The sequence below is a fragment of the Panthera leo genome, chromosome A1, assembly GCF_018350215.1.
Source record: "Panthera leo isolate Ple1 chromosome A1, P.leo_Ple1_pat1.1, whole genome shotgun sequence".
Taxonomy (NCBI): domain Eukaryota; kingdom Metazoa; phylum Chordata; class Mammalia; order Carnivora; family Felidae; genus Panthera; species Panthera leo.
The window spans coordinates 138116996-138144430 of NC_056679.1; the positions used below are offsets into that span (position 1 = coordinate 138116996).

The 27435-nt window shown below is 41.9% G+C and overlaps 1 protein-coding gene across 1 annotated transcript in view; it reads left to right on the plus strand.

Moving 5' to 3' along the window:
* Positions 1-27435, plus strand: part of ARHGEF28 (Rho guanine nucleotide exchange factor 28) — a 304572-nt gene that overhangs the window by 107641 nt on the left and 169496 nt on the right. The window contains exons 3-4 of the mRNA XM_042940909.1: positions 18079-18226; positions 21100-21393. Of these exons, the coding sequence (XP_042796843.1) occupies positions 18079-18226; positions 21100-21393 (442 nt within the window). The remainder of the gene's footprint in view (positions 1-18078; positions 18227-21099; positions 21394-27435) is intronic.

The following is a 27435-nucleotide window of genomic DNA, read 5'->3' on the forward strand; positions in this document are numbered from 1 at the left end:
ACATTTCTTGTCTACTTTTTCAGCCACATTGAGCCAGACACATGTTTTCCTAACTTTGGGGAAAGTTTTCACTACTCTTAAAGTTTATTTTTTGAATTTATTTTGAGAGAGAGGGAGGAGGGAGGGTGGAAGGGAGAAAGAGAAAGAAAGAGAGGAAGAGAAAGGGGGAGGGTCAGAGAGAGAGAGAGAGGGAGAGAGAGAATCCCAAGCAGGCTCTGAGCCGTCAGCACAGAACCCAATGCAGGGCTCGAACTCAGAAACTGCAAGATCATGAACTGAGCTGAAATCAAGAGTTGGACGCTTAACTGACTGAGCCACCCAGGAGCCCTTTCCGTGTTCTTTAGAAATTACTGAACTGTAGAGGACTGTGGGAGAGGCTATATCCCAAGAAAGACCAACTTCTCTGGTGTCCTTTCTGGTGTATCTACCTCTGCCCTGTAGATAAATGTTGATATGATTGTGTCACTCTGCTGCTCAAAATCCTGCCCCCCGCCCCAGTGATTTCCCATCCCTTAGGCCCTCCATGAGCTGGCCACTGCCTTCATGTCCAGCTTCCTCTCTGGTCCTGTTCACCCCTCAAGTTTTTTTTTTTTTTTTTTTTTTTTTTTTTTAAATTTTTTTTTTTTTTAATGTTTTATTTATTTTTGAGACAGGGAGAGACAGAGCATGAACAGGGGATGGTCAGAGAGAGGGAGACACAGAATCCGAAACAGGCTCCAGGCTCCGAGCTGTCAGCACAGAGCCCGACGCGGGGCTCGAACTCACGGACCGAGAGATCATGACCTGAGCCAAAGTCGGCCGCTCAACCGACTGAGCCACCCAGGCGCCCCGCTCAAGTTTTGACAGCCTGGCCACAGTAAACTCTTGCTTCCCAAGGAACCATTCTGTAGCCAGTCTTCATGCTTTCCCTTGACCAAGTCCCATCCCTCCTCTGGGGGGAGGACTTTGCCAGCATCCTGTGGTGTACCTGGAGACTCCTCCCAACTGTGCAGAGTCCCTGGCAGTAATTTATGTGGTGTTGAAGCTTTTCTCTGGCCCTGAGGCTGTGAGCTCTCTGAAGTTAGGGTCAGGTCTTGTTCTCTTACTACCCTCTGTGCCCGGCACAATTCAGGGATTTGTTGAATGAAGGGAGAAGAAAGCATAAAATAATTTAAATGTGGTCACAATATTCATGCTTTTTGAACACAGATCTTTTCTTTAAAAAAAAAAATTTTTTTAACGTTTATTTATTTTTGAGACAGAGAGAGACAGAGCATGAATGGGGGAGGGTCAGAGAGAGGGAGACACAGAATCTGAAACAGGCTCCTGTTGAGCTGTCAGCACAGAGCCCGACGCGGGGCTCAAACTCACGGACCGCGAGATCATGACCTGAGCCGAAGTCGTTCGCTCAACCGACCGAGCCACCCAGGCGCCCCAACAGATCTTTTCTTCTAAGTATTCAAAGTACAGTAAAACCTTGATTTACAAGCATAATTTGTTCCAGAAACATGCTTGTAATCCAAAGCACTTGTATATCAAAGCGAATTTTAAGTACCATTGGCCCAGTTGTGATCATGTGATGTTTGGCGTTACGTACTACTTGCATTGCAAGACATTGCTCATTTATCAAGTTGAAATTTATTAGAAAGATTGCTTCGTCTTGCGGAACACTTGTGGAACAAGTTAATTGCAATCCAGGGTTTTACTGTATATTCATGTGTAATTTAAGACTGCATTAAGTTACGTGTGGTGAGGCTGTTGGAGTCCGTCAGCAAGGGGCCAGCTCCTCCAGAAGCCCCACCGAGGCAGGATGTGGCAGGAGTTAGGAAGCAAGCAGAGCCTATCTGGCAGAGATGGGTTTGAGTCCTAGTTTACCCCTGAACTTCCAGATCGCTGTGGTCAGAGTACTTTACCTCTCAAAGCCTCAGTTTCCTCCACCATGAAGATGATGGTTTCTATCTTGAAGAATGATTATAAGGACTTAATGAGATAATTAGTATGGTGTCTGATACATTCACGTGCACAGTACTATTAAGACACAAAGGGTGTTTTGCCATGGTTTTATCCTTATGGGTTACTAAGCAACCTCATTTAATAAGTTGATAGATACTGTTGCTGTCACATTGAATTTCCATGTTAGGATGCGAGAAATTTTGTATTAAGTGTGAGACAGAACAAAGTTGGACTCTTTCTTGAAGTTACTTTAGTAACGTTTCTAAGAGGGCTTTCTCAGTGGTGAAGTATCTGCACATAGGTACCTTTCATAATAAGGTTCGTAAAACATGTTTATATTGGTCAACTAAAGGTTTATAGTTGGTCTTATCACAAAAGTTAATATACTGTAGAAGTTAGGGTTAGAGGATGATCAAAACTATTTTGTGTTTACATTGAAAAGCCTTCTGACCACAACCCCAGTTTGATCATTCGATGTAAATTGCTAATAAAGTCCAAGGGAGAGATAAATGGAAGCTCTCTCTCTTTCTGTCCGTCCCCATCCATCCATCCATCCATCCATCCATCCATCCATCCATTTGCCTGTGTATCTGTAAGAAATGGAAGGAAGAGCCTTGAACTACAGGCCAGCTCTTCCACAAGAACCCGTATGGTACAATAACTACCCACTTTCTGACATTGGAAAGTATCCATTTCTGCACTTGTGTCTCCCAAATCATCTCAGTGGCGCAGGGTTGCTCAAGGTGCTATAGTTGATGATAAGCAGTGCTGAATAGAAGATGTGGTTTCCTGGGAAACTGATGTATTCGCCTCTTCTTAGCAGTGAAAATCCTATCAAGAGCCTCTGTGATATGGCAGAAAATGCCGGGTAGTTTCTTGCCTGGTGTCTGCAATGGGCCTCTCTGATTTCACCCTTGTCCCATTATGGTCTCATCTCAACAAAGCAGCCAGAGGGATCCTTTTGGAGTGAAACTTAGATCTTGTCACCTTTTACACAGAGTTCTGCAGTGGTTTCCCACTGGAGTTGACACCTATGTCCTTAAGACAGCTTTACTTGTTCCTGACCTTGCCTCCCATTCCTCTCCTCTTCTGCTTCAACCGCCATGTTTCCTGTCTCAAGCAATCCAGGCACGTGTCATTTTAGGGCCTTTGCACTTTCAGTCTCTGAACATGAAATTCTCTTTCACCTCTACATGATTCACTCTGAGTTTATTCAGCTCTCTGATAGAACATCAGCTCACTGGGGGCATTTTCCTACTTTCCCATTTAAGATATCTCTTTACCCTACCTTACTTTTCTGAGCTCTTGCAAATCCCTCGCATATCAGACATTTGATTATTTCCTGTCTCTGTCTCCACTAGAATGATAGTGAAGGCAGGTAGTTTGTTGTAACCACAGCACCTGTACCATGCAGTAGATCTCTTCAATGGATGAATGTATGGGGAAACATGGTGGTTGGTTCTGCCTCCCTTGTGAACTATGGACACACCATTCCCTCACCTTCTGTGTCATTGGGGGTTGTGATGGTCAAATGGGACAGCCTATACAGAAGTGCCTTATGAACAGTGATCACTAAGAAAATGCAAGGTGTTATTCTTACCCAGATTAATTACATACTTAGGCTTTGGGATTGGTTCTTTGTGTTGGTTGCTACAGATGTTCAGGTCTTGCTGGGCGATGTGCTGAATTAGGAAGAAAGGATGGATTCCAATTGACTTTTGGCTGAACGTTGCCTTTGGTGAAGCCAATATTTGGCAGCTTTGTATGTAGGTCCTATTTTTCAGTGGCAGAGGACTCTGAACAGTTGACCTGAAGATATAGAGAAAGTTCAAAGTATGGGGCTAAAAAGGACAAGGCCAGAAAAATGGGCTCCTGTATTCTAAAGCCACTGTCAATTCTAAAGTGGGACTGGGAATGGGAAAGGAATCGCTTAGTGTGCCCTCTCCTCCCAACACTGCTGTGTATGACGCAGGAGAGATGGACTTACGGTGGGGGGTGTGTGGCCATTAATTGGACGTGGGTAGTTTGGAAAAGCACATTCTGTGATGTGTCACAAGGAGACACTTCCCATAGTGCGTCTTTTGCCCTCAGTTCTTTTTTTTTCTTTTGTAATCTTAAATCAATTTTATTTAATATAGAGTGTTTTATTAGTTTCAGGTAGAAGTACGATGAGTCAACAATTCTCTGTGTTACTCAGTGCTCATCCTGATAAGTGCACTCTTAATCCCCTTCACCTATTTTTCCCTTGGACCTACCTCCCCTCTGGCAACCACCAGTTGTCTATATTTAAGAGTCTGTTTTGTTTCTTTCTTCTTTTTTTATTTGTTCGTTTGTTTTTTCAAATTCCACATGTAAGTGAAATCCTATGGTATTTGTGTTTCTCCGACTGACCTACTGCGCTTAGCACTCCATCCTCTAGGTCCATCCATGTTGTTGCAAATGGGAAGAACTCATTTTTAAAAAATTTAAAATTCCAGTGTACTTAACATATGTTGTTATATTAGTTTCAGGTGCATGAGATAGTGATTCACCAGTTCCATGTATGGAAGTGCCCTCAGTTCTTGATTTTGATCAGATGAAATATTCTTTGCAAGCATCAAAATTCAGCTCTTGCCTGCCCACCCCCTTCCTTTTTACCCAAGGTGTTTCCAGATTGCAGTTCCTGGTAGGGTGGATATATCTCTCTTCTTGTTTTCCTGTATTTTCCATCTTGCCCCTTTTCTGCTTCAATTAAAGTGTTAGTTGCTTTGTTCTTCTAGCCCTTCCTCCTCTTGCCATTGCCATCACTCCCCAGCCCGTTGCTGCTGCTGTTTTCTCCTTTCCCTCCCCACTGAGCCCTCATCCTTTTCTCTTCGTTCATTGCCTCCCACACCCTCTTCTGGAGCTAGGGCTATATGGGGTTTTTGGGTGCTCTTTCCTCATTGCCCTGTGCCCTCAGTTTCTGTGGCCTCATGTTTGCCATGCTGCGGCTTGGCCGGCTTTTACCTGCACTTGTTCCCATTCAAGCAGGAGAAGAGTAAAGAGGAGAGGCGTGGGTCCTGGACTCATGGTGTGTACTTTGACAGAGGGGATGAGAATGGAGGAAGAGAAGAGGCAAGAGCATGAGGAGAGATGGATGTTGTTCAGTGAGCTTTGGGGAACTTGGACAGCGTTGATTGATTCTGCTTCTGACTCGTTTCCATAAAAGCCTTTCTTTCCGAGTTCCTGGAGGAGGAGCATGGGGTGAGGTAGTAAATCTTCCAACTAGTGGCTTGGAGCACGTGAAAAGCATTGGATGGAGGGTGAAGACCTGGGCCCCTGCCCTGGGTCTGCAATGTGGTGGGACCCGGAACAAGGCACCTGCTGGTACGGCGTTCAGTTTCCTCACCTTGAAGTCAGATATTTATCAGATGAGCTCTGAGGCTTCTTAGAGCCCTGTATTTTGTAAATTTCTGAATCCTTACTTCTCTGTGCAGGCATTCCTCATTCTTGTATCTTTGTGCTAGTCATTACTTGGTAGGACAATCAGTACTGTTGTTTAAGAATGGCCTCTGTGTGTGTGTGTGCATGTGTGTGCGTTTGCGTGTCGTTGGTAGAGAGTAGAATTTGTGTTCTGGCACAGATGCTGGTCAGATGAGGAGGAGAAAGGGCACTGTTCCATTCTTTTGTACCCTCATAAGAGGGACTTCCTGTGGAATGCTGGACCTACGTGTTCTACCCTGAAATAAGAATACAGACCGTTGTGTCCCTGTTATTTGCCCAGGAGTTATCAATTCACGGAAACTTAGGGTTCTTTGTATCGCTGATAGTCTTGGTTTTGGTTTGGCACATTCAGTGCTGTCTGTGGACCCACACTGACTTTCACATGAGACCTGGTTTGTCATACATTTGTAGACCTCAAGCATTGAAAAATAACCAAATGATATTATTGTCTGCTTAAGTTCAACCCACATCTTCGGCTCAGGTCATGATCTCACGGTTCGTGGGTTTGAGCCCCACGTCAGGCTCTGTGCCGACACCTCAGAGCCTGGAGCCTGCTTCGGATTAATTGTTTCCCTCTCTCTCTCTCTGCCCCTCCCCTGTGCACATTCTCTCTCTCTCTCTCTCTCTCTCTCTCTCTCTTTCTCTCAAATAAACTTAAAAAATTTTTCAGAGCCTGGAGCCTGCTTTGGATTCTGTGTCTCCCTCTCTCTCTGCCCCTCACCTGTGCACATTCTCTCTCTGTTTCTCTCAAAAGTAAATAAACTTAAAAAAAAATTTCTTTTTTTAAGTCACCTGGGGGCGGGGGGCACCTGGGTGGCTCAGTCACTTAAGTGTCCGACTTCGGCTCAGGTCATGATCTCACAGTTCATGAGTTTGAGCCCCGCATCGGGCTCTGTGCTGACAGCTCAGAGCCTGGAGCCTGCTTTGGATTCTGTGTCTCCCTCTCTCTCTGCCCCTTCCCTGCTCATGCTGTCTCTTTCTCTCTCTCAAAAATAAATAAACCACAAAAAAAAAATAATTAAAATTCCCCATAATACTTTGGGAAGAAAAGTGTTTTCCTTTGGGGGAAAAAAGTTTTCCTTTGAGGAAAAAAAAAATGGTTTTCCTTCAGGAAAAAAGTTTTAATGTCATCTGTTTAGTGTCTGTAAGGCCCCTCTGACTCTAGGATCCCCTCTGGTGGTCTATATTGGAAGATCAAGTTCCCCCACCCTCATTTTCTTTTTTATTTTTATTTTTTTCTATTTTTAAAGGTTTATCTATTTTTGAGAGAGAGAGAGTGTGAGAGAGAGAGAGAATGCTAGCTCACCACGTATGAGTGGGGAAGGTGCACAGAGAGGGAGACAGAGAATCCCAAGTAGGCTCTGCACTGTCAGCACAGAGCTCGACAAGGTTCTTGAACTCACGAACCAGGAGATCATGACCTGAGCTGAAGTCGGACACTTAACCGACTGAGCCACCCAGGCGCCTTATGGGGAACTTTAATATACAAAATGGACATAACTTCTTTATTATAAATGTATTCTTCAAATATATATTAAATTTATTAATTCACTGAGAACAGTGACTTAGCCTGGCAGTTCAGGTCCTTTCCAGTGTATTAAAATTTGGTAGTTAATACATTTAAGCGAATGAAAGGTTTTTAGATTTAAAAATAATTAGAAACCTACTTTCCACAGTGAAATTTAAATGGGATGCTTGTGAACTCTCACCGTGTCTGTTAGTCTCTGTTAGAATCCATAGTTCCCTGATCTTAGTTTGAAAACCACTAAGGTAGAGAATGAAAATGAATTAACCATCAACCCAAGGAGCTAGGAAACTGAACCAAAAGAATAAGGGAGCGATTAGATTTTTTTTTTTTTAATTTGAGGGAGGGGAGGGGCAGAGATGGAGAGAGAATCTTAAACACGCTGAGTGTGGAGCCAGATGTGGGATTCAATCCCATAGCCCTGGGATCATGACCTGAACCAAAGTCAAGAGTTGAGAGCTCAACTGACTGAGCCACCCAGGCCACACCAAGTGAGAGATTAATTTAAACACACACACACACACACACACACACACACACACACACACCCCAAAATACCACTTGTCTAGACCCACGTATTCTTTTCATACTAAAGCTATTAATCTAGAATTCTATACTAGGTATCATAGATTCTAGATGTGCAAGACTAGATCAGTCCTTATTTGGCTGTGTCCTCTATTACAATGCATAAAGAAGCAAAACAAAAACAAACAAGCCCTATGTTCTGGTTGTGCTTATTCCTTAAGCTAATGCAATCTTTGTCATCTTTGGACATCTGTGATCCTGACAAGGCTCTCACTGTAGAACTGAACTCTGTGCCCTGTCCTTCCCTCCATTGTTCTGTGCTTTCCCCCTTGGGGCCTGCAGAACATGTCAGAGCCCCTGTCTGCATGATAGACCCTCAGATATTTCTAACAGTGAACATTTAACCATGATTCTTCTCTTCTTTGGCAAAACAGTCCCAGTTCCTTCAATTGTTCTTCATATGACAACATGGTTTCTCTGTCCCTTTGGCATCCTTGTCCTTTTCCTCTGAATGTATTGTCAGTTTTGTCTATATTTAAGTATTCCATGGCCCATGTATGTCTGATGGAGAGCAGAGCCAGACCATACCCATTTAGTGGAGTTAATAGATTTTCATCCATGCAGGGTAGGGTAGAGTTAGCATTTTTGGGTGGTGGTCTCAGTGATAAGTCATGCTTAGTTAATTAGTGAAAATCCTAATACACGTCCAGTTAAACTGCAATTTACTTCATTATTTTTTTTATTTTTTTAATGTTTATTTCTGAGAGAGCAAACACAACTGCGAGAGGGGAGAGAGAGAGAGAGAGAGAGAGAGAGAGACACACACACACACACACACACACACACACACACACACACACACACAGAATCCGAAGCAGGTTCCAGTCTCTGAGCTGTCAGCACAGAGCCGGACACGGGGCTCGGAACCATGAACCATGGGATCATGACCTGAGCCATAGTCGGATGCTTAGCCGACTGAGCCACCCAGGCATCCCTCCTTTATTTCTTGTTTATGCACTGGCTTGTTTTGGAACCAAGCACAGGACCTTTCTTCCTCAAGAATTACTGGGATGATACAAGAGTAGATGTTACAACTAGAATTTTCTTACATCTAAGCCAGTACATTTTCTGCTATGGTCTGCTTGAAGTGTCATAAATTATTCAGTTTCTAGGAATGCTTTGTTTTCATACATCTGTGAGTAAGTCGGTCTTTTTTTATTCTATTTTTTATTAAAAAATTTTTTTTAATGTTTATTTTTGGGAGGTGGGGGAGTAGCAGAGAGAGGGAGACACAGAATCTGAAGCAGGCTCCAGGCCCTGAACTATCAGCACAGAGCCCGACGTGAGGCTTGAACTCACAGAGAGATCATGACCTGAGCCGAAGTCAGATGCTTAAGTGACTGTACCACCCAGATGCCCCAAGTTAGTGATTTTAAAAGGAAGCAAACTAAGGAGGTTTTTAAAGCCTACTTCGGTTTTTTTCTTGAGGAATTTGGAGTAATTTACGGACCCCTGTCATGAATTTTGGTTTCTTACTCAATTTAGCTTTGATACAGAAACAAAGGCTATTTCACTTCTGTAGTGGTAAATCATTACATCAAGTGTGAAAGTCATGGAGAATTTTTGACTTGTGTGTTTATATTTACCTGACTTTATTGCAGAGGTATGAAAAATGGGTGGCTTTTAAATATTAACATATGCATTTAATTTATGGTAAATATTCCTTTTAGTAAATAACTGTTAAGTATGTAATTCAGATCTTTTAAATACTTGACGGTTTTTTTGTCTTTGTGTTCTATCAGCTGCTGAGAGAGACATGGTGAAGTCTAACATTGTGATTATGGATTGGTCCAGCTCTTGGGCTTGTTAATTTCTTTTTTTTTATACAGATTTAATGGTATGATAATCTACTTTTCAACTGAAGATGATACAGACTTCCTCTTTCCAAGTCTTACTATGTCTTTAAAAATCTACTTTTTCTGATACTATTTTGGCCATACTAGCTTTCTTTCAGTTGGTACATCTTTTTACCTTTTTTTTTTTTTTAATGTTTATTTATTTTTGAGAGAGAGAGAGCGTGAGCAAGGGAGGAGCAGAGAGCAGAGAGAGGGAGACACAGAATCCAAGGCAGGTTCCAGGCTCTGAGCTGTCAGCACAGAGCCTGACGTGGGACTTGAATTCATAAACCACAGGATCATGACCTGAGCCAAAGTCGGAAGCTTAACCGGCTGAGCCACCCAAGCGCACCTATCTTTTTACTTTTAAACTTTCTGTGTTATTTTTATTTTTGAGTTAAAAGATTCCCTTCTGACCGTGTTAGTTCTTATTTGGATCAGTTCATTTACACTTAATATACTTGCTGGTATATTTGGATTTATATCCTATAACCATCTATTTGACATACGTTTTTGTTTCTCCCATCTTTCTGATTAATAAAATATTTTTAATTGAGTTTTTCTTTTATAACTTGTTAATTATATGTTTTTATACTAATGTTTACTTGCAACTTAAAACATGTATATTTGACATGAGCATAATAAGCTATTACTTTTAACATTTGCCCCAAACTGGTAGATACTTGAATTCCATTTACCTTTCACATTATTGTCGACAGACATAGTTCCACAAATATTATAAACACCATGACATAGTTACTGTTTGGTGCATTAGATACTCATTATATCTACTATTTGGTATCTCCTTTTGGGTGTCTGTTTATGTTTTAGATCCTTTTATTTCTGCTTGAATAATTCCCTTTAGTATTTCTTTCAGTGCTGACCTGCTGGTGATGAATTCCTCAGAATTTGTCTGAAACATTTTAATTTCAGCTTCATTTTTAAGAATGTTTGACGGGCATAGAATTTTAGGACATCCATTATTTTCTTTCATCACTTGAAAGATACCATTCTGTTGTCTGAGTGGTTCTCTTCTTTCTGGAATTTTAACACATTTTGTCCTTTTTTCCATAGTTCTCTGATGCCTTTAAGAAAAGGACTTTGTGGGGCGCCAGGGTGGCTCAGTCGATTAAGCATCTGACTTTGGTTCATGTCATGATCTCACGGTTTGTGAGTTTGAGCTCCACGTCGGGCTCTGTGCTGACGGCTCAGAGCCTGGAGCCTGCTTTGGATTCTGTGTCTCCCTCTCTCTCTGCCCCTTCCCCACTCACACTCTGTTTATGTCTCTCAAAATTGAATAAACATTAAAAAAAAAAAGGCTTGAATTGGAAAATCTGTGGCTAAATATAAAGAACTTAAAAAAAAAAAAGAATAGGACTTTGTAATTTTTCTGTCTTTATTTTCTAGTTGTTGTTGGCAGGAACGCTGGCCCGCTGTGGACTGTTTCGTCCTGTCTGGAAATAGAAGCCATTCCTACTTGAAAGGCTCTTTCTGAAGAAATGTCTTAGAAGCCTTTGAAGTCATTTTGGTTTATCTTCACCAAGAAAAAAATGATACTCTGATAGCCCCCTCAAATTTAACCAATTTGCATTCACCTATATTTTGTTGATTTAGTTTTGCTTTGGGATAAGAAATTTGAATGGTCTTGAGATTTTATACTACACAAAAGGTGGCTTGAACATGCTTTGAAGTCATTGGTTCCTAAACTTTTTGAACCATATGTTTCTGTACACTCAGAAGAATATCTAACTAAAAGAGTTTCTCCCCAGATGAATGCCTGAAACCCTGCATACATTTTGAGGTGCCTAAGGAGCATTGCTTTTCCCTCCCCTCTCCACTCCTCCTCTCCCTGTGGATTTCAGGGTGAGAATCATCGTGTTAAGTACATGAAACAGAGGTCGAGGTGAATGTAAAGGTGTAGTAAGTCACTAAATGCTTGAGCACTGCTGTTGGTATGGTCACATGTTGGGGAGAAAAGCGTGCTGGGCCTGGGATGGCAAGATGAGGATTTGGGTTTGTGGTTCTGCCACTCACTGGACCTCATAGTACCGGGGTTTTCATTTTGACAGTGGGAGTCATGGTAATCTTTCCTAGGACTTGCTGTGGGAATAAGATGAGAAAATACACAATAAAGCACTTTGTAAATCATGAAACACTGTGCGTATAAAAGATAATATGTGTGTTTCGGGGCGCCTGGGTGGCTCAGCCGGTTGAGCGCCCAACTTCAGCTCAGGTCATGATCTCGCGGTCTGTGAGTTCGAGCCCCGCGTCGGGCTCTGTGCTGACAGCTCAGAGCCTGGAGCCTGTTTCAGATTCTGTGTCTCCCTCTCTCTCTGTCCCTCCCCTGTTCATGCTCTGTCTCTCTCTGTCTCAAAAATAAATAAACGTTTAAAAAAAAATTAAAAAAAAAGATAATATGTGTGTTTAGATGTGTCTAGATCTATAATATGTGCACACACATACAGGAAATAATTTCTGCATTTTCTCATGTCTGTTGAAAGAAGTGCTTAAACAGAGAAACGTAGAAGAGAAGGCTTAGTGCCTGTAGTAGTTTCTTTGGCATTGTGCTTGAAGAATGGAAAGCAGATGACCTAACTTGGAGCTTGGGGCAGAAATCAAGACACTCTATACTGTCCATCTGGTTCTGGAGTCTTGATCTAGTTAGTGGTAACTAGTTCCTGTACTTGTATTTACTTATGAAATTGGATAATACACTTGAGAAAATTTTCAAGAATCTCCAAACATATTTAACACTGCTCTTCAGAGAAGGTTCTATGCAGAATTATTTTTTGTTGTAAACAAGACAGGTTTCAGATCAAATCAAGTATCAGATCAAATTTGATAATTGACTTAGGGTATTATGTTGATATTAGCATAATGGCTTTCATTGACATATATTAGTAAACTTTCAGTACAGTATTTGGTATCTTAGTTAACATGTACCCTTATTGTAGTTGCATCATAAAAATTACTCTAGGGGCGCCTGGGTGGCTCGTCGGTTAAGCGTCCGACTTCGGCTCAGGTCATGATCTCACGGTCTGTGGGTTCGAGCCCTGCATCGGGCTCTGTGCTGACAGCTCAGAGCCTGGAGCCTGCTTCCGATTCTGTGTCTCCCTCTCTCTCTGGCCCTCCCCTGCTCATGTTCTGTCTCTCTCTGTCGCAAAAATAAATAAAAACATTAAAAAAAATTAAAAAAATAAAAATAAAAATTACTCTATATAAAGACTATGCAGTAGTACATGTTTTACATGTAAAACAGTAGTACATGTTTTACTGTCCTATAAAAAGATGACCAATGTTATTATTAAGTTCCCATTTCTATTTAGTTATGTAAAGTTAGAGTTGAATTATATGCATACTTTTGAGAATATGAGGAAATCCATAAACCTTTCCTCAGAAGAATGGACACATACACATAAAAAGAGAGTTTGGCTTACAATTTTTAAGGGGTTCCTAGACCAGCTGAAACCTATTTATGGATTCTTCCTGTGGCCCCAAATTAAGAAACCCCACTATAAAAAGATGCATACTTTGTTCTCATTGTCATAATTTGAAACTATAGTATTTATTGCCTATTCATGCCAGATACTTTAGAAACTAGGTGGTTAAGTTTGTTGAGCAAACAACACTGTTACTAACCAAATAGAATTACACATACATTGTCTATAGAGGGTGAGAGTTAAGACTATAAGGAGAGCATTAGCACAGGGATATTCAGTGATCATAATACAGGCACCAAGTTACTCAAGGTATTTAGAGACCTAGATCAATGAAAAAATATTGAGAATGTGCACATTGGTGTCAATCATTTCCATCTGAAACATTCATCGGAAGAGGAATAAAAAAGTTGCGTGACAGAAATAGTATTAAATCTTTTTGTCACGTGAAACTTTTTTGGTTGTTTGAGAAGAAATCCACAGATGTCACAGCATTTCAGCAGAAAGCTTGGTCTTTCAGAAGTATTGATGAGTTTTACAAGCAGAATTTCTTTATGAGATGCTTCATGGTAAAAAATGTTGGTTTAATTTATGTGCATGTGTGTTTGTATCGAGGTATATTTAGTATGGGTGTAGTTCAGCTTCTTTACTCAATATTTGTTCTCATTTTCCATGTTGCTGTCCTGTAGAGATTTTACAAGAGTATTTGAGTGCTTTTTATTTGGGCAAGAATAGATAACTGGTGGTACATCTTCAATGTTCAGAGAGGAAAGGGACTGATTCTCATGTTCATCTAAACTGGTGGACTTGAGAAAGTGAAAATTTTGAACTGCTTAAGGCAAACATGAATGGAAAAAGGAAGACCAGAGTTCTTAAAGTTGAAGTTGGATCTTACTGCTAGCAATGTTGACAGTATTTAGTAGTACACTTTAATAAAAGTGGGCAATAAATGTCACTGGTAAGGGAAAAAAGGTTAATGATATTAAGGAGGAACTGTTTACTATCCATAAATTTGGAAATAAAAGCTTTGGCAAGGTTGCAACGAAAAGAATACTCGTGACCAGCACAGGTGGCCATGAACTTTGAGAGAACATTATTGGAGAGCAGTTCGGCAATTTGTGACCAGCTTTCACACTTTTGGAACCCTTTCTGGAATTTTGTTCTACAAAAGTAAAGCATGATGTACCTGAAAAGGTTTGGTGGAATATTGTTAACAATGTTAACCTAGAAACGGTCTTAAAGTACAACATTACAAGTAGACCGCCTTCTGACTTTATGTGCTTATGGATTTTTGTGTTTAATATGGAATTAATTGGAAATTGAGACATGTGGAATGAGGCCTTCTTTTCCCCCCTAATAGAGGCTTTTGTTCCAAAACAATTTGCTGGGTCACCTGTTCTTTCCGCACTGGCTTCACATGTCCCCTTTATTACATACTTTTTATGCGTCTGCTTCTGGACTTCATACTTAGTCGTCTGTCTTTGTGCCCCTGTCATGCTATTTAAATTATTATGGTTCTTTTGTATGCTTTGCTTTGAGCTGGGGCAAATTCAGACCCCGCCCTGCGTAGCCCAAGCATAGCATTATCTTTCTCCCAACTGTTTCTAGTCTTGTGTATCTGTTCTTCCAGATGCACTTTAAAATAAGCTCACTCCTGGGGCGCCTGGGTGGCGCAGTCGGTTAAGCGTCCGACTTCAGCCAGGTCACGATCTCATGGTCCGTGAGTTCGAGCCCCGCGTCAGGCTCTGGGCTGATGGCTCGGAGCCTGGAGCCTGTTTCCGATTCTGTGTCTCCCTCTCTCTGTCCCTCCCCCATTCATGCTCTGTCTCTCTCTGTCCCAAAAATAAATAAACGTTGAAAAAAAAAAATTAAAAAAATAAAAAAATAAAAAAAAAATAAAATAAGCTCACTCCATTTGAAAAATTAAGTTTGGGTTTTGACTACAGCATGTTAAATGTTTGGGTTTACCTGGGGAGATATTTTTGCCTGTTAAGCCTCTTACTGTGTCCACAATTTTCAGTGAAATGAGTGTGCGTTGTTTTTAAACTTGGGATAGAGTGAGCTGGCAGAAAGGTGATGACACATGTTTAGCATTTCTCCCTAGAAGCACAGCGATTCTGATAGTGATGTAGACGAATTCACTTGGGAAAGCTTAAAGTTTTAATTGTCCAAAACAAAGTATGAAATGACTCCAAGTGGGGAAACGATGGAGGCACACGGGAATTCTGTAAGTTGGAATTTATCTTTTCCATTAATAAAATCAATGACCCTTTAAGAAAAAGAGCAGGTTTTCGGTGGCCACAGTGGTTAGAAAGACCCCAATCTGACCCCCAAATCGTCCCTGGGTCCTGATTATTTACACTGTACTTGTTTTTAAGAACATTTTCTGAAACCTATTTTTCCTGTTGTGTGTCGCTTCATCCGAATCTCCTTCGAACTCTAACTTCCCTGAATGAAAATGTTCATGTTCTTTAGTATTCGTATTTCCTTTTTCTGGCATCTTCTCCTGCCAACCCTCCATCCCATTCTATCCCATTGGGCTTCTCTCTTAGTTTCTGCATCACCCCCTTCCCTCCTCCTCCCATAATACTTTCTGTGTCTTTCTGGTCTCCTGTGATTAGCAAATAAGAGGGCTGCTTTCATTGCTGAGTAGTATTGTTCATGCTAAGACTCTGGGCATCTCTCTTTAATGGATATGTCTTATTTCTGGCCTGTTGTTGTTTATCTTCTTGTATCAATGTAGAGCATGGTGTGGTCTCAAAAGGAAGGCATACCTAAATTGTAAAACTGTTCTGTTCGGGGGTGAATTGCTTTGGAAAGGGTTGCAGCTAAACTCGTTTATAAATTGTGGGTGGTCCTTGTTCACCCAACCAAATAAAATAGTAATGTGATGGTTGTTTTGACCAGATCCAGATTAGATATCCTTTTGATCTATGGAAAACTTTGATTTGTTTATACAATTTGTTTTCTTTATCAAAAAAAAAAAAAAAATACCAGTCAGGTCAGATTCTGTTCGCAGACAATTAACAGTCTCTTTAGCAACCAGGAACATGACTAACACAAGCTGTCCTTCCTTTTTTAGGAAATGGAATTTCATCGAAGTTTCCTCTCTGTCATGTCAGACATTTGTTACTGTTTTTTTACTTTTCAGATCCTCTTCCTGAACTTTTTTGGAAGCTGTCGTATGGTGCATTTTTCTTGGTGTGTTACTTTCTATTGACGATATTTGTGTATGTTTGCACACGCTCACATGCAGAGAAAGGACAATCCAAAATTATAAACTCGTGTTTTTTTCCATGAAACCACAATTTGTGTTGATACCAATTCATAATTAATGATAATATTTCAGGGGCACCTGGGTGGCTCAGTTGGTTAAGTGTCCAACTATGGGTCAAGTCATGATCTCGTGTTCATGGGTTCGAGCCCTGCACTGGGCTCTGTGCTGACAGTTCAGAGCCTGGAGTCTGCTTCAGATTCTGTGTCTTCTACTCTCACTGTTCCTCCCCTACTCTTGCTCTGTCTCTCAAAAATAAATAAAGATTAAAATTAAAAAAAAAGATAATGTGTTTTTTGTTTTTTTTTTTTAACATTTATTCATTTTTGAGAGTGAGAGAGACAGAGCATGAGCAGGGGAGGGGCAGAGAGAGAGGGAGACACAGAATCTGAAGCAGGCTCCAGGCTCCAAGCTGTCAGCACAGGGCCCAATGCGGGGCTTGAACTCATGGACCTCGAGATCATGACCTGAGCCGAAGTCAGATGCTCAACCGACTGAGCCACCCAGGGACCCTAGATAATGTTTCATGTGTATGATGGATTACAAACTGCCAGGAAAACAGCCGTTTTATTTTTAAAGTTTAGATGAAATATCCATGTGATTGTTGGAGAAAGGAGTTATGCACTGATTTTGTTTCTGCTACTGATTGGCATAGTTCTTGATATCCTACAGAATATAGTGCTGAGACCCATCAAAGGCAAACAGATGTTAAGGAGACTGTGTAGAATTTCCTCTATTTCCTTTCCTCCCCTATCACGGGGGGAGGAACTTGCCAAGAGCAGGTTTGTTTTTGTTGGGCAAGCACACAAAAGCCCAGATGCTTCTCTGCACTGGGCCAAGCTCTGGAGGCCCTCCAAAGTGGGGGACCCTTTCCACCTCCTAGTTTCCATTATGCTGCCACTCCCATAGGCTGGGTGGAATGTACCATCTCTCTGGAGGACTCTCTTTGTATTGTTTGCATGTTTGTGTGGAGGGAGTGTCCTGAATCCTCAGAGTCTTCAAGCATCCCAAGATGGTCTGGCAATCTTGTCCATTACTGCCTCTCCCTCGGTTGTAGCAGTGCTGATCTAGTCCCTCCACATAGCCTCTGGATGGTGACATACCGAAGAGTCCTCACCTGCTGCCTGCTTCCTTGGCATACCTTCTTTCCTTGGAGTGTGCCTCTGGGACCCAAAGGCAGCTCCTCTCCTTTGGACCGGGGTACTTAGCAGGCTTTGTGCCAACCAGAAGCTCTCAGGAGAAAGTGTAAGGCCAGGCCGGATGAGAAAGAGGACCTGGAATTCCCTCAGAGAAGAAAATAGCACTTGGAAACAGCACAACGAGTGTGGGAGCATGTGGTGCAATTTATTTGGCAAAGTTCGTGAGTGTTTAAAGTTCTTACCACCTACTGTGATCCACTCTAGGGTAAGGCAATAACTAACAATAATTGTTTTGAGGGGCACCTGGGTGGCTCGGTCGGTTGAGTGTCGGACTTCGGCTCAGGTCATGATCTCACCGTTCCCGAGTTCAAGCCCCGCGTCGGGCTCTGTGCTGACAAATTGGAGCCTGGAGCCTGCTTTGGATTCTGTGTTTCCCTCTCTCTCTGTTCCTCCACCTCTTGCATAAAATAAACACATGCTAAAAAAATTTTAAAAAATAATTGTTTTGAACCTTTGTACTATGGTTGTATATTAGGAACAGGAAAAAAAAATAGAATCAATGATGTTTCTTAGGTAGGAAATAAAGGACAACAAAGTTGAATCACATTTCTATAACTAGTAAATTTTAAAAGATTGCTTTCCTATGCTTTGGACTTCTTCAGTTTTAAAAACAGAACAAACCAGCTCTGACACCCATACTTTAATATATCAGAAAGCACCTGTCATTGAAAGTATTTGTTATCGGAAATGAGGATTTGTGATGTTTGAGTCTCAGCCACGTGAAATGAACATTAACAATGCTGTTTGGGACCCCAGCCCTTTTGACTGTGTTTTTTTTAGAGCCAGGGCAACAAAGTGTGACGATGCCTCAACTTAACTCATTTTTTAGGGGCAGATGACCGTCTATGCAAAGTTTGGCAAAAATGTTTATCTTCCTGAAGATGCCGAGTTTTACTTTATTTATGATGGATCTCATCAGAGACACATCGTGATTGCACGGCGCACTGAGGATAATGTTCTCCAATCCAGCGTTCCAGGTAAGGTATAATCTTCACTCTGCATTTGAGAATTCTGTCTGGAAGCCTCTTTCCTCCAGGGACATAGGCTGGGAAGAGGACCAAGAGGAGCAAGTAAACAGTGCTCCAAGTGGGATGGGTTTGGGTCAGAGGTGGAGAGAGGGTAAGGTAGGGGAGGGGACGGAGCCCATGAGAAGGCACACAGTGGGTTATCCCGCTGAGGTTCTTCCAGCTCTGTCAGCCTTGCCTTCGACTGAGCAGACCCACCCTGCTGGCCGCACCCAACTTTCACAGTGGGCTGTGCTTTGGGCATAGTTGAATGGAGGACTCCCTGTATCTTAGGATCACCTCCTATTATCCTACGGCCTACGGTCAGGGTGGCTCAGGCAGACCTGAGACGTGACCAGTAGGTTTTCATTCTCCCTGCCTACTTCGCCTGCACTGAGTCTGCTAGCCCTAGTGTCTGCCTGTCTCCCGCTTGCTCATTTTGGTGTCTGGGGTTCCTTCCATGGCACTCTGTGTATCTAGACTTGTCTTTACCAGATCTCAGGCTCCATAACTTTGTCTTCCCACCACCCAAATGTTCGTGTTCAGAAACTTGTCATTCTCCTACGTGTCTTCTTTGATTACCGTGGTGACAGATGACAAGTTAATATTTCATGTTAGTGTTTGTTAAGAACTAATAGTTCTCAGATGCAGCTGTTTTTGCAATTTCATTGGAATGTGGCTTATGTATCTGAGACATCAAGTTGCAGCCACAGAGCGTAATGAAGGTGTTATTATTTGCGGGGGGGGGGGGAGGATTTTGCTGTTTGGTTTATTGATGGATTGGTTTTCTTTAACCTCAATGCGTCTTTTAGGCCCTCTAAATTGCATTGTGGAGGGAACCTTCAGTTCTTTAATGGGTAAGTTGGCCTCATTTTTAGAGGAAAGATACTTTTTTTAAAAAAAAGTATTTCATATTTTTAGATAGAGATGGTGTGAGTAGGGGAGAGGGGGAGACAGGAAGAATCTGAAGCAGGCTCTACATGGAGCATAGAGCCAGACATGGGGCTGGAATTGCAAGACCCTGGCATCATTGCCTGAACTGAAATAAAGAGACACTCATCTGATTGAGCCACCCAGGTGCCCCTCGAGAAAGGATATTTCTTTCTTTCTTTTTTTTTTTAATTTTTTTTAACATTTATTTATTTTTGAGAGCGTGCACAAGTGGGGGAATGGCAGAGAGAGAGGGAGACACAGAATCTGAAGCAGGTTCCAGGCTCTGAGCTGTCAGTACAGAGCCAGACGTGGGGCTTGAACTCACAAACTGTGAGATCATGACCTGAGCCGAAGTCGGACGTTTAACCGACTGAGCCACCCAGGCGCCCCTAGAGGAAGGATATTTCTAAGTGCTTCTGCTGTGTATCTGTTACATGTGGGAAGAAGGTAGACAGTAAACATGCGAACAACCCATAGTGAGAATTGCAGAGAGGTGCGAAGGCCCTTCAGCCCTACCTCAGCCTGGTCATCAGATCAATCTGTTGTCGCATTTCTGACGCCATGGGCAATTTTAAGCACTTCTCTCTCTGGTCCAGTAACTTCCATCCTTAGAAGAAAAAAAGCCAACCCTCTTTAATGGCACAGAGTCACTTTGTCTCTTTCTCTTTAGCCTTTGTCTTTCTGCTTTGACTTTTACGTTGATGTCTTTACTGCCTTTTGCTCCCCCACTCCTTGCTTGATTTTCTCTCAGGAGGCGTCTAGTGGGGGAAGAATGAAAATAACGAAAGTGCAATCCTAATATCAAAACTTCTATCATTTTCTTTACTTGGATGCAGGGGTTAGCCTTCTTCCCCTTCCTTGTATGTTAAAATCTTTTTGATGGTAATGTCGCCTGTTTTGAAGTGAGAGGTCTTACCTTAGTTTTAACAGAATCCGTACAGGCAGGTGACAGTCCCTGTTTCTGAACCTTAAATGTCTGCTGTTGCAGCTTTCCCATGGTAGCTTCTAGGAAGTGTGTAGAGTAGATTTCTGTAGTATGTACTGGAAGCTTATAGTCTGGGGGTGGGGGTTGCTATTTGGTGCCCACACCAGTAGATCATTTTTAAAGAGGTGATGTGAAATGGCACTGGTTCTCAGTAAACTGGGATGCTCTTGTTCCTGTGAAGGCTCCTATTAGCCATTTGCTTGGCTATGATTATAATAATCACAGAAGTTGGGTGGGACTAATTCCTGGAGCTTCTGTCAAGTGCAGCATAAAAATGTACCTGGAGAGTGGTTCACCCACCTGGACAAGATGAAGGGGGAGTATAAGGAGGGACAGGTGGCAGGATTCGATGACCACCCACAAGAGAAATACTAAGAGCACTTCCAAGAGACAGAAGCTATTCTCAGAGGTGGCAGGGGTGGGGGGCAATGAACAACATACGTAAGTATTTCTGATGAGTTGTCTTCACTTACCCTAACTTGTAATTCGAAGGACCTCTGTGGAGCTACTTTATAAAACTATCGTCTAAATAAATACCTAAAAATGGAAGAGTCAGGAGGAAGTGTCAGAGCAGGAAAGGGCCATGGCCTTTAAAGTGACAAAGTTGAATGAAGTGTTTGGGGTAGGAGTACGAGGTGAAGGTGTGCCAAATAACAGTGTTGGATAATGATAGGAGAATAAACACTGAAGTGCTCAGAGCTTAAAAAGGTTAGTTTTCAAATAGGGCGTTATGGAAAGAAAATGGAACCTGTTTTAATTTGTCCCCACAAGCCCAGCAACGTTTAAAGATAACTGGCTTCATTTCCCTTCTGCCTTGCTCTCCTGGAGCACGTGGTCTGCTTGGGCAGTGCAACGAAACTAGTGACCCCTGCCTGGGTGAGCACCTCATGTAGACCTTAGGTGAACTATTTCCTGTCTCGTTGTCCAGGCCACGGGCTTCAGGAGATGGTGATGGTGTCTGTGTGCCTCTGCTCAGAAGGTTACTCCCCTGTGATCATGGGCTCTGGCTCCGTGACCTACGTGGACAACATGGCCTGCAGGCTGGCTCGTTTGCTGGTCACCCAGGCTGATCGCCTCACAGCCGGTAGTCATCAGACCTTGCTGACTCCATTTGCCCTGACGGTGGGAGCTTTGCCTGCTTTGGATGAGGAGCTCGTGCTGGCTCTGACCCATCTGGAGATGCCTCTTGGGTGGACTGTCTTGGGAAATTACTCACTTGAAGGTGGGTCCTCACCAGAATATTCAGATCTCTTTTCTGTATGTGCTTTACAATTTGTTGTCTGTCTCTGTGGGTTGATTTTCCTGCCCGTTTTTTGACCTGATCCTCACTCTGATATGGCTGGATTCCTTGAGATCCTGGGGCACTCGTCTCTGGGCTGGTTGATGCTATTCGGCTCTATTCGAGGCGGGGAAGAACTTTGCCTCAAAGAGGGAAGGACTGTTGCTTGGTGGTAGGGTCTTGCACCAGTTCCTTTGGGCTATGGCTCTACTTCCCTTGGCATCTGTTCTTGCCATGAGCTTGCTGCACTATTTACAAGTAAATAAAGTCATCAGGCAAGGAATAATAGGCAGTCAGCTCTGAGCAACTGAGCTATGGGAGTATGGCCATGCAGGAAATAAAATCACTATGTTGACATCTTTAAAATGCCAGTGTCACTGAGAGTATCCAGATGTTTGTGCTAACTTTTGGAGATACCTCTGGAATGGTTCCTGTTTATTGAAAGACTGTGTAGACTCTTTTTTTTTTTTAATGTTTATTTATTTTTAAGAGAGGTAAACGGTGAGCAGGGGATGGGCAGAGAGAAGAGGGACTGAGGATCCGAAGCAGGCACCATGCTGACAGCAGACAGCCCAATGCGGGGCTCGAACTCATGAATTGTGAGATCATGCGTTATGTCAAAGTAACACGCTCAGCCGATAGAGCCACCTAGGTACCCCAAGACTAAATAATTGGCTCTCAACACCGACCTTCTGTGTGTGAACAAAGATAGGTGTTTTGTGTAAGTCCATGCAAGGCATGAGGCTAAACTGTTCGATAGATACTTCTTATGGTTATTACCAGTCACAAAATTTTATTAGAAATAGATGTTGTTAGTGGCGCCTGGGTGGCTTACTCGGTTAGGCCTCCGACTTCAGCTCAGGTCATTATCTTGTGGTTCACGAGTTTGAGCCCCGTGTCGGGCTCTGCTGACAGCTCAGAGCCTGGAACCTGCTTCAGATTCTGTGTCTTCCTCTCTCTGTGCCTCTCCCGCACTCATTCTCATTCTCTCTCTCAAAAATAAAAAAAACATTAAAAAATTAAAAAGAAATAGATGTTCTATATTTTATTAAATACACATATACTATTGTCTTTGTATATTGCATGCTTTAGTTTAATGGCTGGATGATGCTGTTTTCAAGAGTTTCTGCTTCCTGATAACTTCTGCTTACAGGTTGGTTTACATTTGATCATGCATAAGGTGCAGTGCACTAATCTAGGTAAAGGGGTATGATTTTTGTAAACAGAATCATAAGGCCATTAGCCACAGAGAGGATCTCCATTTCTTTCTTTCCATCAGGGTTAAAGTAAAGCTCTAAGGGGGAAATTAAACATGTTTCTTACTCCTTAAGACCTTGGATGAGGTAAGTCACTATCCTAGTTCAGGGTTGAGCCACGTCTGACTCCTGTGTGCTGTACCTAGCTGTATGGTAGCTGATTGATATGTATGAAGGGGTGGGTGCCGGGGGGAAGTAGGAGTTATCTCTTCCCCTTGCCATTATCTCCAAGGACCTACCAAATGGCTTGGAACATATCAAATGTTCAAGAAGTATTTGTTGTATGACTGAAGGTTGTATTTTGGGACCTTCAAAAGAAAGTCACATCCTAGATACCACTATTGTAATTCATATATATGTGTGAATATATGTGTATATGTGTATGCATGTGTACATAAACACGTATATACATGAGTATGTTCCTGTACATTCACACATACACATGTGAATTCACATATACATGTATATACCTATATATTCATTTGTGTATATATGTGTTTTCTGGCTAAGGAACTTCATTTTCTTAAGCCTCCTGGCTTTTTAACTAAAGTCTAATATTGGAGGGTATTTTACTTCTTGGAAGGCAGATTCATTTTGGCAAAGGCATAAAGTGTTCATAATTTCTCACCAGTCACTACACTCGGGCACAAGTAAAGTGCTCCAAAGCCTCCAGGAGCAGCGATGCTGGTCAGAAGCAGGGCTCCTTCCCTAGCCCAGGGCCTCCCTCAGTATAGCAGCTTGGAGCCTGCAGCGTTGTAACTTGTGGTCCTGTAAGTGACAAATTGTTGAAGGTTAGGTTAATTGCACATGAATAACTTAAACTGTAAGAGCCTTCAAAATGGGATTCATGTTACCGCATGCTATATTTTCATCCAAACATTTAGGAATGAATTAAGATTTCCTAACCTTTCATCTGTGGATTGGCAATAGTACATGCATACAATTTTCTGTGTTGGGGGTGTATATATACTCAGTCATTTTGCTGATGTACATAGTAAAATAAGTTGGGAAAACACTAGGCTAATCCCCAAGTTGGCAAGGGTTCCCTTACAGCCATTTTTATTGCTATTTGGAAATGTATTCACATTCTCTAAGCTTCCCTTGGCCATGATCTTTGGTTTATCTGTATCTTTATAGTAGACAGAGTTATGTCTCCTTTGCATGGTGAGATATAGATGGGAAAACAATTCTAGTGTCATAAAGAATCTATGTTTCGGAGCTGGGTTCAAATCCTGCGCCTGTTGCTTCCTGGCTATGAGAAATTCTGGGCAAGTTACTTCAGTTCTAATGTCATAGAGTTTTAATTTCTAAAATGAAGCATTATAGTACCCACCTCATTGGCTGGTTAAAACGATTAAATTAGATAATATATAGTGAATCTTGTATAACAGCGTCTGAACATACTACATTCTCAGTAGAATATGATTTTCATGTGTGACTGTGAATGGATTTCCATATGTAGAATATATTGTTTGTACATATGTAGGATGCAGATTACTTGGTCTGGCCAAATGAGACTACAGACAAAGGATAAAATACAGGTATTGTAAACATTTCCTTGACAATTTCTGGGAACTTTTCTTGACTTTCTCTTGGAATGGTTGACACTGCTTGAGGTAACATTGCCTGCAGCCTAGACTTCTGATGGAACTTCTCTATAGCATCACTGTTCAGGGATGGGGTTAACAACCCTTTTTCTTTTGGCTCATCTGAGTGGATGAATTCTCCTACCCTGTCTTCAAGTTCAAGTTCACCGATCCCGACTTCCCTTTGATCCTGTCTGTTGTTGAATGCCTATTGAATCTTTTGTTGTCTTCTTTTTTTCTGTTTTTTTTTTATAGTAGGCTCCACATTCAGCATGGAGCCCAATGAAGGGATTGAACTCACAACCCTGAGATCAAGACCTGAGTCAAGATCAAGAGTCAAATGCTTAATAAACTGAGCCACTCAGGTGCCCCTGCTGTTGAATCTTTTTATTGAATTTTCATTTCATTTGTTGTATTCTTGAGCTCTAGGATTTCTGGTTGGTACTTGTTTGTGTTGTTGTTGTTGTTGTTGTTGAAATTAACACAATGTTCACATATTGCTCTCCTGACCTGGGAGAGGATCATTTTGACCATTATTTTGAACTCTCTATTGGATAAATCACTTCATTCCATTAAGGTTGGTTTCTGGGAATTTATCTTGTTTGGTTTGGAACCTATTCTCCTGTTTCTTCATTTTCTTTGACTCTCTTAGATGAAACAGACACCTCTCCCAGCCTTGACAGACCGGTCTCCTGTAGATGAAGTTCGTTAATCAGTCTAGCCCAAGTTCCTGGTTGCCTCTCAAACATGAGTGATTTCCCAGGATGTTATCTTTGTTCTTAGCGGCTCCCGGTAGTTGAGGTAGTGCTTAGGCCCATCAGTATCCTGAAAGGGAGGATCTCAGTTACCACCTAGATGCTGGCTGATTAGAAACCTGATTCTTAGGCCTAAGCTTGGAGAATATGCAGTCAAATGCCTTGCAGGGAAAGAATGGCAGGTGGGCATTTTTTGTTGGCTCTCTCTGAGCTGAACCCTGGGGGGATAGTTGCATCTAGTCCTTCTGTGTGCACCCATTAATAACGATTTTTTTTAATCCAGTGCAGTCCTCTGGGAGTCATGAATGCAAGTCACATTGGCTCTGAAAACTAGGCAATCTGGAGAGCTGTCTCTTGGGTGGCAGCTGTAAAACCTGGGGTGCCAGATGTGTGTACAAGTTGCTTCCAGAGAGATGCTGGTGACCTGGCTTTAATTTTCAAATGAACCAAAGCAAGATCATGGGGGGAATTGCCCATTGGCTCCCTTGGGGTCCAGGGAGGATCACAGTCAGCTCCTAGATGCATGCTAATTGGAAAGTGGACCCTTATGCAGCAGTTTATAAAGTATGCACTCAAATCCCTTCCAGGGAAAGACTGGGAGATGTGTCTTTATGCCTGCTTCCTCTGTGCTGAGCCCTGAGGGCATAGTTGTGCTGAGTGCTCCTCTGTTAAGAACTGTGTCTTTGTTTGCTACAGTCCTGTAGGACTCACGGATGCAAACCACATTGGCTTTCACAGCCAGGTGAAAGCTTTAAAAGTTGGGGTGCTAGATGTGACCCAGACCTTCCATTCCTTAGGGAGAAGCTGGGAGTTGGGGTTCCCTCTTGATTGTATTGTGTTTTGCCAAGGCTAGAATTCATGATGAGTGTGTCTCAGCCTTTTGTACCTGTTCCGATGTGGGTGTTTTCTCATGCACCCTGTGCATGGGAGTCATTCACTTAGTTCTTGGATTTCTCTCAAGGAATTACTGTGTGTGTAGCTTTACATTTGGTCCTTCCATGGATGGAGGTGTGTCCTGTGTCAACAACTTGGTCCCTCGTTTTCAATTTAGCAGAGGTTTAATCTGAGCAGTTTAAATCTTTTACGTGCTCAATACATCTTTTCCTAAGGTATCTATTTTATTAGTGTTGTTTGTCTTCAAGGTACAAAAATAATAAACTAAGGAGCTGTGGCATAAGGCCTACTGAAGTTTATTGTGCGTTAAGTGATAGTGGCATCATTAGTTGGAAACAACTTTTTTTTCCTAGTAATTATTTCTCCTACCACTTACCCAGAAACAATGTAAAGCTTCACCACTGTCACTTAAAAATTCTTTGGGTTTATTTATTTATGTTTTTTTGCCGGATAAATGGATGTGCTGAATGAGAATTTATTTCTATAATGACTTCGTTTTGGAAGAATCTGATGGAAACCTTACTGGGAAGGATTACTGTATTTCTTTGCTTTTTGCATTTTGTAATCCCTCACTTTCTTGCCTTTTTAATCACTGAGCGTTATCTTGAAGGCCTCAGATCCTGGAGGAGGGCCAGTCTGAGCAGAGTGTTGTGTCTCGTAAAGAAAAGCAGAGACTTTTCTTGGCCCCGCTTCTTACCCATCAGTACTCACAGTGCAACTTTATCATATGTTCTAAGGAAGGAAGTATCCCTTGTTTTATTTAATTTTGTGTCATAAATAAAATTGAATTTCTATTTCATAAAATTAAACCCATTTCTTCCTGTGAAATAGCTTTCATGATAAAAGCATTTGCAGGATCTCAGGACCCTATATTTGCAGTAAAACTTGGAGTATAGTCATATATTCAATAAGATGCTACAGTTGATCTTTTTTGTTTGTTTTGGGTATTTTGCTTGGTGGGTTTTTGTTGTTTTGTTCTTTTCTTTTTATTGGACAGAGAGCTTTTCTCAGTGATTGGCATCATTTTGACAATTAGATTAACTGGGATAAAACCCTTGGTTTCTTTCTGTTGGTGCTCAGATAACTTGTGAGGTAGTCTTCCCTTCCTGCTCAACTGTATCATTTACTTCAGCTGTGTTCCCAGAAGCCTGACATGGCTGGGAAAGCACCAACCTTGCCATCCCTAGTGAGAAAGCTACCATTTGAGTAAAGAGCCCAAAGGGACTAGAAATACTATCTTGGAAGACTGATGGCATTGCCTTTAGGAATATAATAGCTCCTATCCCAACCTACAGAATAAGTAGATGTTGTCTTGCTTAAGCTTTCTGATATAAGAAAAATAAGCCCACTCACGTTAAAAACAAACTCATGTCAAGATTCTCTCTCTCAGCATATATTTACATTTATAAACCAATATGTATGGGGCGCCTGGCTAGCTCAGTGTGGAGTGTGCGACTCTTGACCTCAAGGTTATGAGTTTGAGCCCCACATTGG